The following is a 19421-nucleotide window of genomic DNA, read 5'->3' on the forward strand; positions in this document are numbered from 1 at the left end:
CGTGTAAGTGTATCTGTGTGTCTATGTATGTCTATATGTCAATGTGTAAGTGTATCTGTGTGTCTATGTATGTCTATATGTCAATGTGTATCTGTCAGTGTATGTGTTTAGACATTGCATAATACTCAGACACATGGCATATCATTTTTATACCATATGTTTCTGAACCTCTGCTATCTATGTTTAAGAAATATCATGAATTTGAAGCCGATACGGTATGGAGATTGCAGGCTCTGGTTGACAGTGGACCTTAACCCTTTAACATTTAAACTGGCCATATCTGATCCTAATATTCTACTTGTTATATGTTCAGACTGGCCAGATCCAACCTCTTACACCTACCCTACAATGTCATTCTAAAAATAAATAATCTCATCATTGAAATCCCAAAGTCATGAGATATGCATGATTAATTGAAAACAATGTGAGTAAATATGCATTAGATTCGTCAGAGTAATCTGAATGCTAAAGGCTCAAACTGAGGCTCAGTGTCTTCACCTTGTGACTTCTTTTTGGTTGCATCAAATGTAATCAACATTTGATGCAGTTGAGATGGTTGGGTGGTAGTTTGAGCAACTACAGTTAGAAAGGAAACAATGCTGTTTAGGGTGGATATTGAGAACTGCAATTATGTTTCATACTAATGTATTCACTCTCCTTACACACTCTTGAGAACTTACTTACCTACCAGTCAACTAGTCCAACCCTCTCTATCACTCCTTTCATATTTGCCGTCCTGTAACTTGAGGACATATGCTGACACATTATCTTCACCATCTTCTCTCTTTTCCAACTAGGGTAACCAGGTAGCTCACCTACTGGAAGACATCTGTTCCCATTCCTCTGTCATACTTTATCCTCTCATCACTTGGCATAAAACCACCTCTCTCAGTACTATGCTCCACTCAGCTGAGGGGTCTCGTCTTGCAAGTTACTTAGTGACACCACTACTGTTGGTGCCACATAAAAAGCACCCAGTACACTCTGTAAAAGCGGTTGGCATTAGGAAGGTCATCCAGCCTAGAAACCATGCCATGTAGACATTAGAGCTTGGTGCAGTCCTCTGGTATGCCAGCTCCTGTTGAACCATCCAGTCCATGCTGGCATGGAAAACAGATATTAAATGGTGATGTATTCAGTAGTTATTCATGAGTAGGATTGTAACCATCTATAATCATCTATAGATACTTCCTATATTTCAAGGTTGGTTTTACACCTGCACATCATCATTATCATTTAATGTCCACTTTCCATAGTCTTTTCTGGGTTGGTTTATACAGCTGGATGCCCTTCCTAAGGGCAACCACTTTACAGAGTGCATTGGGTGCTTTTTATGTGGCACCAGCTCCAGTGCTTTTTCCGTGGTACCATCACCCTTCATGAGCAAGCATTACCAAGGTGGATATCGTATCACATATTGATATTCTGAGTGTTATTTTAGCAAGTTTAAAGTGATTTCTTTTGTACCATAAACCATTTACCTTTTCTATGGTTCACCCCCACTTCTTGATGTCCTGAGCACGTGCTTATTTTGCTTAATGGTTAATCCAATGTTGTTCTCCATCTATCATACTTTAGCCTTCAATACTTGGTATTAAGCCACCCTCACCCCCATTCGAATACACTCCTACTTACATGAGGGAGCTTTTTCCTTTTCCTTAAGGCTGGTAACATGGAAAAAAAGCACTGTAAAGTGCTTGGCATTAGGAAGGTTCTTCAGCTGTTGAAACCAAGCTGAAGCTGACATTGTGGTCTGAAGCTGCTCTGCTGTTCACCAGATCCTGTCAAACTGTCCAACCTATGCCAGCATGGAAAATGGATGTTAAATGGTGATGATGGTGATGATGATACAAATGTATTTGCTCCAGTTTACCTGATTGTCCAATGAACTCCACTTCAAGTTCATGAAAGAGAAGTACAGTGGCTAGAAGTTTCAAAGAGGTCCCAAAAAACACTGTCTCATAGAAAGAATGGCTATAAAACAGTAAAAATAATAAATAACTATATCAAATATACTTCTTTAATTATGAATAAGATTCAACTTTTGTTATTGTTTGATTATATTTTATTAAAAGCATATTATAATCTGCTATGTCTTATAAAAGTTATCCAGTCTCAAGCATGTTACAATCTGAAATTGCATTTCTCATTTTTGTCAATACTGTGTTGTAGGGATGAACAAGACCAATATTACATTGTGAGGTATGAAGAAATAGCCAATTTACGGAGAAAAGAAGTGCTGAGTAAGTTGTCTCATTATTTTTTTAATTGTAAATATGCACATACATCTGATACTCCGTCAGTTACAACAGGGGTTTTCAAACTTTTTGACTTGCAGACCCCTTTATATTTCAGGCTTTACCTCATAAACGCTTATGAAATTTATACATAAATATTTGCTTAAAATAACATATATTTTTACATTTATTTATTTAACAGTATTTAACAAATAGGTTTATTGTCAATTAAAAGATTTTGATTAAAAAACATATATAAAATCAAATTGCCCATAAAAAGTATTTGCTGTCCACGGACCCCCTGTCTTGTCCTTGCGGATTCCCTGTGGTCCACGGACCACAGTTTGAAAACCCCTGGGTTACAACAATAAAGAATCCGATCAACAGAACAGCCTGCTCATGAAATTAGCATGCAAGTGGCTGAGCACTCCACAAACACGTGTACCCTTAACGTAATTCTCAGGGAGATTCAGCATGACACAAAGTGTGATAAGGCTGGCCCTTTTGAGAAGACCCAGCAAGCCAAGTGAAACCATAACCCATAATCCGATGCCAGTGGTGTAACCAGCCCACTTATGCATATCTTTCCTTCATTGGACACTAAACTCTGCTTGCGAAGACCTGTTGAAGCAAATGAAATTGAAATCAAATTCGATGACAGCACCGCTTGACTGGCATCCGTGCTAGTGGAGCGCTAAGAGCACCATCTGAGCGTGATTGTTGCCAGGGCCGCTGACTGGCTCCTCTGCTGGTGGCACATAAAAAGTACCATTCGAGCGTGATCGTTACCAGCGTTGCCTTACTGGCACTTGAGGTCAGTTTTGGCAAGGTTTTTACAGCTGGATGCCCTTCCGAATATGCCATGTAAAAAATATTCAGTTCACGCTGTAAAGTGGTTGGCATTTAGAAGGGCATCCAGCCGTAAAAACCATGCCAAAACTGACCTCACCTATGCTGGTGCCACGTAAAAAGCACTCAGCCCACTCTGTGGGGTGGTTGGTGTTAGGAAGGGCATCCAGCCATAAAAACCATACCAAAGCAGGCACAAAACTCTAGTGCAGTCTTCTGCCAGGTCATGGCAGGCAGACACTAAATGATGATGATGATGATGATATATATGTTGAGGATGATACTGTTTTGCTTTCCTTTAAAGACCGCATGGAAGAAATATTGAATAGTTCTGCCTACTTGGAGACTTGTCGAAGGAAACATGATGCTGAGAAGAAACATGCTGCCAGAAATGCACTAGAAAAGTAAATATTCCTGAATTTTACCTGTCATTTAATTTTGGATGTTGTTATTCCGTATTCTCAGCCCTGACTGAACTAGAAAAACTGTGGCTATTCATTGTTATACCTGTAAAGTCAACCCGCCATTCACTACCTGTAAAGTCAACCCGCCATTCACTGCCAATTCTTTTATGTTGTTGTGTTTTAATAAAGATTTATTCCTGTTTCTTTTTTTTTTTACCCAGAGAGATGAATTCCACTGTGTTGAATGATATCTTGCAATCAAAGTCAGCAGAACAGGATGAAATGGTCAAAGTTCTTACTCAGCAGGTTTGTTGTGGTATTTCTTCCGACAACTCTATATTAGCCAGTCTCATGATCTAGTATATAAAACACTTTTTTTTGTCTTTGATTCTGGAGATGTCTTTGAAGTAACCACTTGATACGGTCATCTTGGATTTGTAGGGGCTGAGGTCAAAATAATGTTTCAAGTAAATGTAGATAAGGAGGGGATGCTTTACAATAGTATTTATGAATGGGGAATTTTTTTCTCTGGAAGTAAGCATCCAACCCTTATCTTGATGAGGGTTGTATTTGTAGAGTTTCAAATGGGTACCCAATTGACGGGAGTAAGTTCAGGTAAGATTTCTGGAATTGAATTATGTTTTGTGTCCGACATATGAGAAATGATGAGAAACTCTTTTTTTTTTTTTTTTTTTTTTTTTTTTGATTAGGATTAAAATGTACCTAGATTTCCAAGAAGTAGGGCGAGTTTTGAGATAGTTTACTGATTAGCTGAAAGACCTTTTGAATTTGAATAAATATACTCTTAAATAATGCAGGTTTTACAATACATCTGAAGTAAGGGAAAATTGGACTTCAAATATGATGTTTTTTTGTTTTTCAGGGTCAGTATAATTCTTGGGTTTTTAATAGAGACTCCCTAATTTTTAAAGGAGAATGTGAATAATATTATGTAGTCATAGTCACTGAAATGGCTAATCCTCATTAAATGTTTTCCAACAACATCTGGTAGTCCTCATATTACCTTTGATAGTTTCTTAAATGTCTACTTATGTACATGTTTGTCTGCATGTCTATTTGGGTTTTTGTTAGTGCCATGATGGTATTTTCACTGGGTTTTTTTTAAAATTATTTACCTTCCATGTTTGCAAAGATAGATTGAGTTTGGTAAATTCATATTAAAACAGTTGTGTTTACAGCTGAATAAACTTTCAACTGCTAATCAGTCAGCTGTAAAAATAAGAACTCACTTATCAGGTGTATAAACTAATACAAGCAAAATTTTGTATCTTATTTTGGGGTACAAAAAATAGATATGATATCTGAACTCCGAACCATCTTGTCAAAAGTCTTGACTCAGCAGCTACAGTGCATTTTGAATGTTTAAAAGTCTAGTATCTGAATTATTAACCTTTATATGAAATAACATTTACATATTTATAAGATAAAATAGTTACATGCTAATATTTCATGTGCATAGAGGTAATGATTTTTTTTTTTATTATTATCAGGAAGAACTTCAGAAAGCAGCTTTTGAAGCTCTGCTTATGCAGAAAGACTCACGTCACAGTCGGGTTTCCTCCCAGATTGCTCTGATTGAGAAAGAATTGGCTCAGTTGACGGCAATTGAAATTGAGAGGAAAGAATTACGAATAGACATGGAAAAGGTAACAAAAAACATTCTCCTTCTTTATTTTAAGCTGAGCAAAATAGCAGCATCATTTTATCATCATTTTATCTTCATCTATGGTCATGAATGTTGGGTAACAACCAAAAGAATGCAATCCTGAATTCAAACTGCCAAAATGGGGTTCCTCCAAAGAATCTCTGAACTAATGTTACTTGACAGGGTGCGTAACTCAAAGATCAGGGTGTCTTTCCCGGTTGAACTGCTACTTCTCTGCATTGAGAGGTCACAGCTCTGGTATTATGGACACGTGGTTAGAATGCCCCAGGAAAGGATCGCAAAATGGATTCTTGAAGCCAAGTCAATCAGCTGGAGACCTCGGTGTAGGCCAAGAGCAAGATGGTTGGATGATATCCATAATCTCAGTTAGTCATGTTTGGGAATCCAGTAAGAAAGTATGATAGTTGCTTCTGGCAGAAATCTTTGGAGAAGGTGCCCGAGGGCTCTTTTCCCACAACCCTCCCAAGAATTGTGGGCAACAAAAATGGATACTTTTAATTGTTTTATTTTCATATGGTTTCGGTTGAACAGATCTATAATATGGTACATTACTATTGGCTATGCATCATGACGTCAATCAAGCAAAGGGTTCTTAGCTCATACCTCACCATTATTTCTTTATACATGTGATGTGTATGTATACATACACACATATGTATGCACCATTGTCTAGACCTCATGTAATGGTTGTAAATGAGTGTCGTTATCATAAATTTGTTTCCAGTCTTCTGTGAAAAACATGTCTGTACATGGGTAAATATTACCTTACTCGGAAACAGACAAGGGTTGGCCACAGGAAAGGCATCCAGCCATAGAAAATCCACTTCAGCAAATTCAGCATGGAATAGTGTATGTTAAATGATGATAATGATGACTACAACGATGCTGGCTGCTGCTGCTGTTCAGGTTTTTACCTTAAGTATGGTATATGTGCTGTGATATGACTAGCAATACAATAGAAGCCATATTACCATCTGTTTAACACTAGCATCCTTACTGATTGGCACTGTATATGCCTTCATGTTCAAATTCATCATCATCTTCATCACTATCATTTAACATGTTTTCCATGCTTGCATGGGTTGGGTGGTTTGACTGTATCTGATGAGCTGCAAGACTGCATCGAGCTCCATTGTCAGCTTTGGTATGGTTTCTATGGTTAGATACCCTTGCTAATGGCATAGAATTCCTAACAACACAGAGAATGTAAAAGTAAGTCTAGTTGAAGCATTCATAAATGTCTGTATCGGTTGATCTTTGAAACATTTCTTTATAATCTGCTCTGATCTTGTTTTCATCTTCCTGTTTCTCTCTTACAGAATATTCTGGCTGACAAGAGGATAGCTCTAACTGGTATGTTAATGCAGCTCATTGCTGAGCGAGACAAGCGAGAGGAACAACTGAAGATGAGGCTTGTGAGTTAGCTACTCTTTCTTTTTTTCCGGCCACTTGGTGTTGTTTGGTCATTTTCTTGTTGCTCTGCTTACTTAGTGCTTTTCAATGACTCCCATAATATTTCACTTATGACTCTTTACTCTCTATCTGTGCTACTAAAGTGACACTACTCTGTTATTAACCATATCAGTTATTACTGTTAACACAGCTACAACATTCAGTAGGTTACTCTTGTTTAATACCAGGTCAGTCTAGCTGTGGCAATCATGTTTTTTTTTTCCCTATGCAGCATGCACCAAGGACGATATTGTCTGTGTTCTTTTCTGAGATGGTAAGGTTTCATTTCAGAAACACTTAACTGCTGTTTTTACCATGTTGGTTAGCCTCACACAGGCTTCTTCCATTGGTTTGGTTGATAACAATTTTACTCTGGTGGTAGTTCAGCTGTTCAAAACCATAATTTGTAATTTTAGTATAGCATCTCAGTGCTGTAGATTGTTAGATCCTTTTGGCTGGTTTCTATGTTTGGAGACCATCCTAACACCAACCACTTTACAGCATGTATTGAGCACTATTCTTGTGCTACCAGCACTAGTGAGGCCATTATGCAGTTTGCAAGAATAAAACCCTGTGAGGGTAACTTTATGCTCAGTTAAAAAATGAGTAAAAGTATGAGAGAACGGGCCAGAGGTGAACAGGTTTCTTGTTGTAAAGGAGCTACATGTCTACTCACATTTTAGAAGAGAGTGTTCGCAAAAGGTTTATCACACTTGTATATGGCATAAACAAATGATTTATCACACTTGTATATGGCATAAACAAATAATTATCCTGTTCCTGACACATGGACAGAAACAGAGTCAGGAATCAGAGATATATATTGAAAAATTCTTGTTCTTGACATTGTTTAGATTTTGAATACTTGAATTGATCTATGTTTCATGACCTTTGAACTAATTTTCCAAATGTATCACTTCAGAAAAAATCCCTGAAGATTCTTGTGTTTTTTTGTTTGTTTGTTTTTTTTTCTTCTTTTATTTGTGTTTTTCATTTGTAGACGGAAATGGAAGAGCAACGGCTGCAAGACCAAACAGATTATTGGTTGGTGCAGTACCAACGCTTGATGGACCGTAAACCACAAGCACTAATTGACCAAGTAAGTGTGTGTGAAGTCTGGGTGGATATTCTCTGCACCAAACGGTTCTTTATATAAGCAATGGTATCTTAGATTTCCTTTTCCACTGCAATTTTTAGTCAAATCAACAGCTTCAGTCGTTGCAATATATGTGTTTTAAATTTCGAAATTATCCAATTCTGTATCTGTTGTAATATATTTAAACAAATTCTTGTTGCTTTTTAATATTGATCTTTACATGTTTTGTAGGATTCATTTGAAGATGGCTTGTTCCAATTCTTCTATTTTTTTTTTTTAATTAATTTCTTTTTAATTCATCAAAAATAAGGTCAGATTTATTATACAAAATACAAATTATAAAATGTTACCAACAGTTGTTTATTTGAAAAAATTGACTTTAAAGAACTTAAACATTAAAAAATTTGGTCTTCTAGGAATGGTTGCTAGAAATTCCTGTGCTTAAGATTCTGGAACAAACGGGTGCTCAGGATTACATACCATTGTTTGCACGTCATCGTATCACTTCTGAGACTCTTTGCCATATGACAGAAGATGATTTGAAACAGGTTGGTATATATTTATATCGATCTAACCATTCCACAACATTTTCATGCAAACCTTGTTACATTTGGTGTTGAATCATCAATCTCTGTTAAACTACAGGGTGTCCACAAAGTCTGGGTACATGGAGTAAATAAAATCATGACATAAACAATTAAACATAAGAAATAATAATTTCTTAAAGTATGCGTTAATCCCCATGTGGGTACATGGAGTAAATAAAATCATAACATAAACAATTAAATATAAGAAATAATAATTTCTTAAAGTATGCGTTAATCCCCATGTGGGTACATGGAGTAAGTAAAATCATGACAAACAATTAAATATAAGAAATAATAATTTCTTAAAGTATGCATTAATCCCCATGTGGGTACATGGAGTAAATAAAATCATAACATAAACAATTAAATGTAAGAAATAATAATTTCTTAAAGTATGTGTTAATCCTCATGTACCCAGACTTTGTGGACACCCTGTAGAATTGTCCGGTTATCTTTTCTTTTTTTTTGTATTTTGGGAAGATCACTATGCCAATAAGAAACAAATGCACTGGTTCTATTTTACTTCTTTTATAATAATAATAATTATTATTATTATTGAGGGAGTGAGCTGGCAGAATCATTAGCACACCAGACAAAATGCTTAGTGGCATTTTGTCCATCTTTACATTCAGTGTTCAAATCCTTCTGAGGTCAACTTTGCCTTTTATCCTTTCAGGGTTGGTGAAGTAAGGACCAGTGAAACACTGGGGTTGATGTAACCAATTACTCCCCTCCCCACAAATTTCAGGTCTTGTGCCTTTAGTAGTGTTGTGTGGACGCTCCCAAGCGAAGAAGTAGGATCTTCCAAGACATATAAATGGAGGTAGTCTGGCCATGGTAGAGTGTTGAGTAGCAGTTGTGTAGCGGTTGAGTAGAGATCATCCGAAGGTGCTAGATAGCAGTAGCGTTGAGACATAACAAGTAGAAAGGATTATTATTATTATTATTATTAGTCAATTAGTTAATCATTTAACCAATTAACTCATCACTTGCTTGATTAATCATTTGGTCAATCAATCAGCTAGCTTTGTCAAAATTCTTTCATTGTCCTCTCTACTCTAAGTCTGTTTCAGACCTGAAAAAAAGTGAAACAGAACCAGTGCATTTGTTTATCATTGGCATAATGACCCTCCCAATATGCAACATACAAGTTTACAACAAGGATTTTCTAAACAAAATATAAAAACATTTGATTATTTCTTTCAACAGATGGGTGTTCATGAACTGGGTGTACGGCGTGCTATCATGGTACGTCTGCAGGAATACCAATCAACAAAAAAAGTCGACATGCTGCCACCAGTAAGTTCTAATTTGACATATTTTGTCTTTTCTTTCTTATTTCCTGGTCACATGACTTCAGGACAGTTTGTTGAAGTTGGAGATTTTCCATATTTTGTTGAAGTTTCTTTTACAAGTTTATGTTGTATTTTCCAACATACAAGTCAACCTAGTACAACATGTAGTGTAAACATGCAAACATTGTCACTATCTATCCAAATCCTGCTGCATTTCACATGGAATTTCTAAGGCGTAGGAGTGGCTGTGTGGTAAGTAGCTTGCTTACCAACCACATGGTTCCGGGTTCAGTGCCACTGCGTGGCACCTTGGGCAAGTGTCTTCTACTGCAGCCTCGGGCCGACCAAAGCCTTGTGAGTGGATTTGGTAGACGGAAACTGAAAGAAGCCTGTTGTATATATGTATATATATATATATATATATAAATGTGTGTGTGTGTGTGTATATGTTTGTGTGTCTGTGTTTGTCCCCCCAACATCACTTGACAACCGATGCTGGTGTGTTTACGTCCCCGTAACTTAGCGGTTCGGCAAGAGAGACCGATAAAATAAGTACCAGGCTTCCAAAGAATAAGTCCTGGGGTCAATTTGCTCGACTAAAGGCAGTGCTCCAGCATGGCCACAGTCAAATGACTGAAACAAGTAAAAGAGTCAAAAAGTAACCCTCCAGAGTCATTTTGGTGGTAAGTCTCCCTGCCTTTTTTAGCTGTAAATTTTGGCCTGAAAAATTCAATTTGTATGCTGGAAAACATGGTAGATGTTCTTGGCTCTGTTTCTAACATATCAAGGGACAATGTAGAGATTCTGTCTTTGATTTGACCTTAAATATGTTGTTTAACTTCAGATTGACCATAATCATTTAGACAGGTGTTCATATCTACATGATCATAGACATTTCAGCCATGACCATCCTGCCTTTTATATATCCAAAAACTACAGTGTCTGATATGTACATTATTAAGACAGTAGGATATAATATGAAGGATATATATAGCTGCTATTTCTAGCAAATTGAATAACCATATAAAGGATTAACCAAGTGAAGTATAAGATCATTATCATCTTCATCGTTATTTAATGTCCGTTGTCCATGCTGGCATGGGTTGGATGGTTTGACCAGACCTGGCAAGCTGGGTGGCTGCACCATACTCCAGTCTGATTTGGCATGATTTCTACAGCTGGATGTCCTTCCTAATGCCAACCACTTTACTGAGTGTACTGGGTGCTTTTACATGGCACTTTACAAGTACTTCTACAAGGGGCCATACAGACACTTTTATATGTCACCCTAATTTTTAATTTAAAGTAGATTCTCTCAATCTTCCCTGCCACACACAACTTGTTTGTTAAATGTTTGATATCTCAGCGGTGTTGCCCCTCACCAGATATTCTTCCTCATATCACCATTCTTTTATAAATCCATAATATCACTCCTCCGCCTTTCATTTTCTATCTTTATTTTAACATTAACGAACCTGACAACCTCAGAATCCTCTACGTGGTCTCTCAATTTTATTAAAATAGCAACCATATATCCCTCATATCATCCTCTTCTGTTTTAATGAAGAAAGTATATATTGTGGTTTGTGCATCCAGCTCATGATTGTAAGGTCATAGATTCAATTCCCGGTGGTACATTGTGTTCTTGAACAAGACACTTCATTTCATGTTGTTCCAGTCCACTCAGCTGGCAAAAATGAGTTGTATCTGTAGTTCAGTGGGCCTTGTCACATTTGGTGTCATGCTGAATTTCCTTGAGAGCTACATTAAGGATATATGTATCTGTAATGTGCTCAGTCACTTGCACGTTAATTGCATGAGCAGGCTGTTCTGTTGTCATAACCAACAGAGTGCCCAACCACATGTTGGACAATGTAGTTTTGAATAGGGTGGTCATGGTTCAATGGTCTTTGATCACGTGTCTACATGGTCGAGTCCATGAAAGTGTTTCTACATCATCTCTTGATTTGTTAGAAAGTGAAACCAAGAACATCTATAAATTTGTACGAGAACTGCTGCTTGCAAGTCATCAATGCTTGTGTTAGACCTACAGTGTCTGCTCACAACTTACAAACCAATGAATGAGACTATACAGTCATTTGACTTGCTGAAATGGTAGCCAAGTTTCCTCCTGTTATCTTAGAAGTGAAAGGGCACATTAGATACAAAGCTGAATGGTATTTAATCTTAGGTCAATTTAATGAGGCCTGACTTGGGAATAAACATCTATAAGCTTATTTATGGAAGAGAATTCTAGCATTGTATGTTAATAGTATTTTACTCTTGTATTCAGAATACAGTTTATAATAAATTTATACAGATGCATAACGAGCTAGCATGGAGAGAAGTGATGTTACATAAATACTATATCATTTATCATTGTTTTAATTCCATTCTGACTTTGAAATACATTATCTTCTTATGCACTGACCCTATGTCATTTCAAATGAGATATCTTATTGACTGATTGTAGTAGTTCACATCTCTATTTCACAATGTTTTGATATAAGACTGTGAATTAAAATATACAGTGGTTCCATGTTTGAATCTATTCAGCAGATGCAGGGGTGGATAACTCCAAGATTTTTGTAATGAGTAAGGAAAAAAAATAATTAGATATGTACATACTAAGCGTCTTTGCTTTTAGTTTAAAATTCAAACTTAAAATAACTGATATATCTGAGTGTATTTAAAAAAAAGAAATAGCAACCAAGATAGGTTGAATGTTGACATACTGAAATCATCAGCACCATCTTATATCTGTTTCCCAATGCTGGTACTGGTTGCAAGTCATCACAATCTTAAGTCAGTTCTTTGCGGAGTTACTGTCCTCATAGACATATCAGACAAACATGTCTTACTTGGATATTCCATTTTGACATGGTTTCTATGGTTGGACACCATTCACGGTGTTTTGAGTGCATTTTGTAGCACCAGCACTGGTGAATTTAACTTGTCCTCTGCAAGACTAAAGAGTCTTCTCTACTATACATTGCCTGTTTGTTCAAAATAAACATGAGCTACTGGGTGAATAAAACACGAGTGTGATGGAGAAAACAGTAATCAAAGCAAGAGGAAAATTGGAAATAAGCACATAGTAAGGTGGGGCAAACTTAATCCAACACATTAACAGCTTTTGGACAGGTTTCAGTTTTCCCTTATTCTAGGTTTATCTTTCTTCTTCATTGTGAATAACACTTGATTTGATCAGCTATAACAACTTCTGAATTGCCCTTTGAAATGGATAGATACCGCTTGCTTACTGGCAACATTTAAACATCTGACATCTATTTTTTTATTTTCAGGACGTTTGCACAGGTGAAGCAGTACGACCTCTGCCCACTGCTCCTGCTCCCGAGCCATCACCATCTGAAGAGAACCCGACATCTAGTACCCAACCAATTGTTACAGCTCGTGGACTCTATACAGAATGTTCTATATGTCTTGACCGAACAGTAAGTCTCTGGTTTAGTTCAAGTGTTGATACCTGGAGAGAATGTTTCACAAAATTGTCAATTGAGGTTTAAAAACAACAACAAAATTCTTTGTGAATCTTCCGTTTGAAGCAACATCATCATCATCATAATTTAATGTTGGCATAAGTTTCACAGGATCCTCTGGGTCCAAGGACTGCATTGCAATCCAGTGCTTGCTTTGGTATGGCTTCTACAGCTGGCTGCCTCTCCTAATGCCAACCACTTTATAGTGTAAAAAAATATTATTTCCTCTCTTCCAACTACCTTTTAAATTTAACCCTCAGATTTGAGCCCGTGTCTCTGCATTGCCGCTCTACCAGGAATCCAGCAGTGATGACATTTACCCTATTCATGCCTTAGTGGTAACGCAGCATGACCGGGTTAAAATAGCATTTCAATTGAAGGTTTTAATTTAAAGCCTGGTACAGCCTACTGGCTTGCCAGTCCTCAGTCAAACCGTCCAACCAATGCCAACATGAAAAGTGTATGTTGCCTGACTGGGTTTGCAGATGACGACCTATGGCAAGGCACAGCACTCACTCAGCCACCCTGCCAGGGAAATGGCATAGTCATGGGAGTGCAGCATGGCAGATTGTGAAGAGGTAGTGGAAGAGCTCAACTGAGCCAATGGTGCTCCTTACATTGAAGCTGAGTAAAGAAATCCTAGATCATGATGGTCAAGATCACCAAGCCCTGTCAAGAGTATCTGCAAGGCATCTATAAGGGTGGTGCCATGATTATGTAATCAGCTAATGAAAGATTCACTATAACTCAAGTTCCCAATTCAAATCCATAGTAATGGAATTGGATGGTGACAGTCATGAGAATCTACAAAAATAAAATTTAAAAAAGTTGCTGTTCACACACACCAAGCATGTCTTTATTTCATTTAGTTTAATTAGGTTAGAAAGAGACGATGAGCGATCACTAGAGAAATATTTAGCTTTGTTTTTAATAACCAGTTGATCTAGCAATCGGGGCTTCATATCAGTGAGGGGGTGCCAGTGCGCATTGATGCCGCCGCGAGGTAGGCCCTGAAACGGCGCGCATTCTCTCCTGATGACCCCATACACCTGCTGGCTTCCGGTATGCGGAGTTCTCGACTGGTAGCACTTGCATGTACGAGTTGTTTGCAAGACATGCTTGATAAAGCTAAAATAATGAATAATTTTATCCAAATTTCTCATAAGTTGCTTTATCAGTGTTATTTTTTTTTTTTAACATACATCTTGGTGATTTAGTGTAAAATAATTTTTTCTTTTCTATTTCAGACTAACATCATTTTCCTCAACTGCGGCCATGTTTGTTGTTGTACTGAATGTTCCGTTGATCTAGAGTTCTGTCCTCTCTGCCGATCAAACATTTTACAGAAAATCCAAGTCCAGCAACAGAGCTGATCACTGCCAATTTTCTTGATAATCATCATCCAAAACATTATCTCATATCCAGCCCCATTTCAGCTACTCTACAAATATGGCTAAATTGAGAATATAACCTTTCTTGTTATTGCACTTGCTTCTGCTTTACCGAAAAGTTATTGCTGCTAGCCATCTTATATTCTTCATAATCCTAGTAACTGTCATGTTTTGACATTTCTTCCAAATTGCTTTTACCATAATTCCATTTTATATATATATAAATATATTATGTGTATTTATACTTTATATCTTATTCAATGAGAACTTTCTTTCGAAAATTAAATTAACTATTAGAATTTCAAATAACAAAATCTGAAAAATACTCGTTCTACCAAAAGTTTGAACCTGGCTGGAATTTCCTTCCATGTTTAAATATGATTTTGGTCACATTATTAAACCAATTGTTATAAATAGCTGCCAGAACTTGAAATAGCTGCAGTATGACAATTGGAAAGAATGCAACATTGGTACACTGGTGTTTATTTCTTTGCATGTGTTATGTGCCTTTTTTCCAGCTGTTTGTTTACATTTTTATCCACTACATTGTATTTCATATATATCTTCTATGAACTTGAACTTGCTATGATAACTTTCAAAACAACAAATATTGAGAAATCAAATAATCTGTGATAATTCATTTTGAAATACAACTTTCCAGAAATTTTTTCTAATAAATGCAGCAAATATATATCAAACAGTTAGTTGAAATGTAATTAAATAACTCAAACTAAATAAAAAAAAAATGATTAATTTATTAATTCATTTATTCAAAAAGTTGTTCCTTATGAAAATGGTGCATGCTAGTGAGTGCACTAGCATCTTTTGAATGATCAGGTCTCTCTGCCAATCTTGGCAACCAACAGGGCGAGCAAGTCCATCAAATGGCTTCTACTTATATATAATATATGTACACATACAATAACTGTTCTCGTTAAAGGCGGTCACAGTTTTCAGCTTCTCTCCTCAATACTCCTTCAGCTAATTTACAGTCAGAACAGGCTCTTCTGTAGTAAAAACATGGTTCCCACAGTATCAGCAGTTTTTTCAACCAAGAGCCTCCTACGAGAAAAAAAAAAAACATTTACTTGAGGAAAAAATGTATTCCAAAGGAGGTTTGTTACATCTATAAATCGTCTTAGTTTTCTACTCGGTAGCAGTTAACAGAAATGGTTTTCCACCTGACGTCTTTCATTTCTACAGATATTAAGAATCATTCAAGAGAATAAACTTAGGAAAAACTTTGTAATTGACTTCTTTAAAATGTTCAGAAAATAAATTCTATTATCCATAATAATAAAAAGTTTACCAGTTATTTTTTTTTAATTGTTTGAGTTATTTTTTTTTTTTTTGAAGAGTCCGAGTTTTGATCAAGCCAACAAACTGGAACAGGCCACCAAGTCAAGTCTGTGATCCACTTGGGTTCAAAAGCTTATTACTACAAATATCAATAGTATTGTGCTTAGTCCTGAAGAAAGCAGTGGCACTATTACCATAAATTTTGGTTTATACAACTATATATGAGTCATTGTAGTCTGTAAGTGAGAGAGATAAATCTAACCACCTCAGCTAATTCAATTATGAAATTCTCTTGAGATATTCTAGAACAAATGATGCTAATTATTTTATTTGCTAGGAATATATACAGGAAGTGAATCAAACATGCTTCTAGTTTTTAGCTGTTGCTGTACCATAACCCTGTCAGCTGTTCAAATTAAATATCAACTTTCACATTCTTAGCAGCCTAATGCCTGCAAAAGTCATGGCCCCCACCTCTTCACACCGAACTAGAATTAAAATTTTTTTTACATGAAATAATGTTTTATTGTGTCAGGTATAATACACAATGTAAAATTAGTTTTATGCCAATTATTGTTTCTTAATATGTATTGTCACACCACATGCTACTGAACAGAACATTTAGACCAAATTAAGACTCCCAGATATTCCAAAGACCTACCAAATATTAATTTTGTTACACACTATCTTAGTAGATTTATTACTATGGTGCAATAGTTCCATGACATTCCTTGTACTGCAGAGAAAAAACTAACACCTTACCAGTAACAAAAGATGTAAAAATGAATTGCATCCTAATGCCAACAGCCTTCAGCAAGTGGCATGTTGTACTACACCTGGTGTCAATAACAAAGAAAAGCTGTTCTCAGGGATTTTTCATTGCCAATGAATGCTCACTGAGCTGGAGCTGAAATTCACAGCTCAGATCACAAAACCAGCAACTAATGCAGCATGGTTCACTCTGGTACTAAAACTACTTTTGAGAAGTAGTGTTCACCCTGCAAAACTGGAACTACAAGTATCTCAAGTGCTGCATCTTTCCATGCATGCCCTACACATGGCAAAAGATTCTTGGCATAGATATCCATCAGATCAAATACACAATCCAATCCTAAATCAAGGTCATTTTCCAACAATAAATCTTACCTCATCATCTGTTTCAATATAGTCTTCATCTTTAGAGTCCAGTTCTTCTTCCTCCATACTTCCATCTTCTTCTTCATCCTCATTCTCATCACCTTCCTCTTCATCATCTATCACAATAGTCTCCTCTTTAGCTTTCCTCCTCTTCTCAGAGGCTTCCTTCTTTCCTTGTTGTTCTCTGCGGAATGCTGCAAATACAACCAACCCAATAATTCAACTGAGGCATAAATTATTTTTCATATTCATCAACATATTTTTGATAACTGTAAAGGTCTCAGGCCATTAGAAAATTTGCCTCAACTAACTCCATCTAACCCATGCAAGCATGAGAAATTGGACGTGAGAATGATGGTAATCAAAGGCTCAGCATGAAGGGGCAAAAGGTGTTTTAAGTTACTTTTTTCAATTTAGTAAACAACCAATCACAAAGACAGATTTGTTGATAATAAATTTATCAAACTCACATGTTCAACCCTTAAAGATTTAGGACTTATGTTCACCTCTGCAATCCCTTAGGCCCTTATGACAGAATATACCATTTAAGATTTTTAAAACATCTGCAAATTTACAAAACTTGTAGATAATCATTTCCCAATGCTTCAATTCTAACAATTACTATAAAATTTCAGCAATAAATACAAAATAACTGTTGTTAATTTCCTTCGTTTCAACTTTTAATTCGCTATTTGCAAACAACTATGATAAATTACTGAAAGGAATATTTAAATATTCCATACAAGATAGTTTTTAACAAGCTTTTATTTATACGATTTTCTCATTTCATGTCTATTTCATTCATCATCATCGTTTAACGTCCGCTTTCAATGCTAGCATGGGTTGGACAATTTGACTGAGGACTGGTGAAACCAGATGGCTATACCAGGCTCCAATCTGATTTGGCAGAGTTTCTACAGCTGGATGCCCTTCCTAACACCAACCACTCCGAGAGTGTAGTGGGTGCTTTTACGTGCCACCGGCACGAAGGTCAGTCAGGCGGTACTGGCAACGGCCACACTCAAAGTGGTGTATTTTATGTGCCACCCGCACAAGAGCCAGTCCAGAGGCACTGGCAACGATCTTGCTCAAAAGTTCTTACACATGCTGCGGGCACAAGTGCCAGAAAGGCGACGCTGGGCACAGGTGCCATCACGATTTCGCTTGCCCCAACAGGTCTTTGCAAGCTGAGTTTCGTGTCCAATGAAGGAGACGACGTTGGCATGGGTGCCAGTTGTTGAATTTAGTTCGATTTCAATTTCACTTGCCTCAACAGGTCTTCGCAAGCGGAGTTTAGTGTCCAATGAAGGAAAGGTACGCATAAGTGGGCTGGCAGAGGCCTTGGATTTAGGTCTCACTTGGCTTGCCGGGTCTTCTCACGCACAGCATATTTCCAGAGGTCTTGGTCAGAAGTCATCGCCTCGGTGAGGCCCCACTTCTTTCTCACACATACACACACTCACACGTTTTTGTACGTACGTTTGTATACATTTATGTATGTATGTATGTGTGTGTGTGTGTGTGTGTGTGTGAGAGAGAGAGTCAGTCAGTCAAGGGGTGTGTTGTCATGTATATGTACATACATCAATACATATGCATACATCTATTTTGTATGTATGTATGCATGTATGTAAGACAGAGAGAGAGGGATGTCTAAGTGGCACTCACTCTATCACACACACATATTTATTTATGTATGTACGTATACATACATACATAAATCTCTCTCTTTCCCATGTCCATTTCATCTGATGTTTGATACTGTGTATGTGTGCACACGTGTGTGGGGCATTCCCCAATTACCATTTCTTTCAATCGCTCTTGTGAAGATATTCACATAACTCATTTTTTCATTTAAATTCCCAATGTTCTCACTCTCTCCAAGAGGAGTCAGGGTAGATGTAGATGATCAGTATTCTCCAGTGAAGCAAAGACGAGTACAGGTAGCCAGAGTCAATGTTAGCTTCTATAAACAAAGGCTTAGATGCTGCAACATACACTCCTATGCAGAATGGCTGCCTGAATTGGAAAGTTGTTGTTGTTGGCACTCCGTGACTTACGACGTCGAGGGTTCCAGTTGATCCGATCAACGGAACAGCCTGCTCGTGAAATTAACGTGCAAGTGGCTGAGCATTCCACAGACACGTGTACCCTTAACGTAGTTCTCGGGGATATTCAGCGTGACAAGGCTGGCCCTTTGAATTACAGGCACAACAGAAACAGGAAGTAAGAGTGAGAGAAAGTTGTGGTGGAAGAGTACAGCAGGGTTCGCCACCATCCCCTGCTGGAGCCTCGTGGAGCTTTTAGGTGTTTCGTTCAATAAACACTCACAACGCCCAGTCTGGGAATCGAAACCGCGATCGTATGACCGCAAGTCCGCTGCCCTAACCACTAGGCCATTGCGCCTCCACGAATTGGAAAGTACAACAGATGTTATTACAAGAAAGGCTCCTAGTTTGAGACTAGCTTGAATGGATATATATATAT

General features: G+C 37.2%; 2 protein-coding genes across 10 annotated transcripts in view; one reads left to right on the top strand and one right to left on the bottom strand.

Annotated features, from left to right (window-relative positions):
* The window catches only part of LOC106871984 (E3 ubiquitin-protein ligase LRSAM1), an 82572-nt gene extending 66753 nt beyond the window's left edge, over nt 1–15819 (top strand). For all 7 annotated transcript variants that reach the window (XM_014918780.2, XM_014918802.2, XM_014918788.2 and 4 more), the window contains 10 exons: nt 2173–2243; nt 3391–3490; nt 3712–3796; nt 5002–5157; nt 6497–6592; nt 7630–7728; nt 8142–8273; nt 9522–9611; nt 12913–13062; nt 14355–15819. In XM_014918780.2, the coding sequence (XP_014774266.1) occupies nt 2173–2243; nt 3391–3490; nt 3712–3796; nt 5002–5157; nt 6497–6592; nt 7630–7728; nt 8142–8273; nt 9522–9611; nt 12913–13062; nt 14355–14480 (1105 nt within the window). In that variant the 3' untranslated portion in view covers nt 14481–15819. The remainder of the gene's footprint in view (nt 1–2172; nt 2244–3390; nt 3491–3711; nt 3797–5001; nt 5158–6496; nt 6593–7629; nt 7729–8141; nt 8274–9521; nt 9612–12912; nt 13063–14354) is intronic.
* LOC106872021 (DNA polymerase epsilon subunit 3) overlaps nt 15248–19421 on the bottom strand; it is a 14484-nt gene continuing 10310 nt past the window's right edge. For all 3 annotated transcript variants that reach the window (XM_014918862.2, XM_014918841.2, XM_052969986.1), the window contains exons 5-6: nt 16944–17128; nt 15248–15560 (exon numbers count right to left, since the gene is read on the bottom strand). In XM_014918862.2, the coding sequence (XP_014774348.1) occupies nt 15546–15560; nt 16944–17128 (200 nt within the window). In that variant the 3' untranslated portion in view covers nt 15248–15545. The remainder of the gene's footprint in view (nt 15561–16943; nt 17129–19421) is intronic.

This window comes from Octopus bimaculoides, chromosome 8 (genome assembly GCF_001194135.2).
Source record: "Octopus bimaculoides isolate UCB-OBI-ISO-001 chromosome 8, ASM119413v2, whole genome shotgun sequence".
Lineage (NCBI taxonomy): Eukaryota > Metazoa > Mollusca > Cephalopoda > Octopoda > Octopodidae > Octopus > Octopus bimaculoides.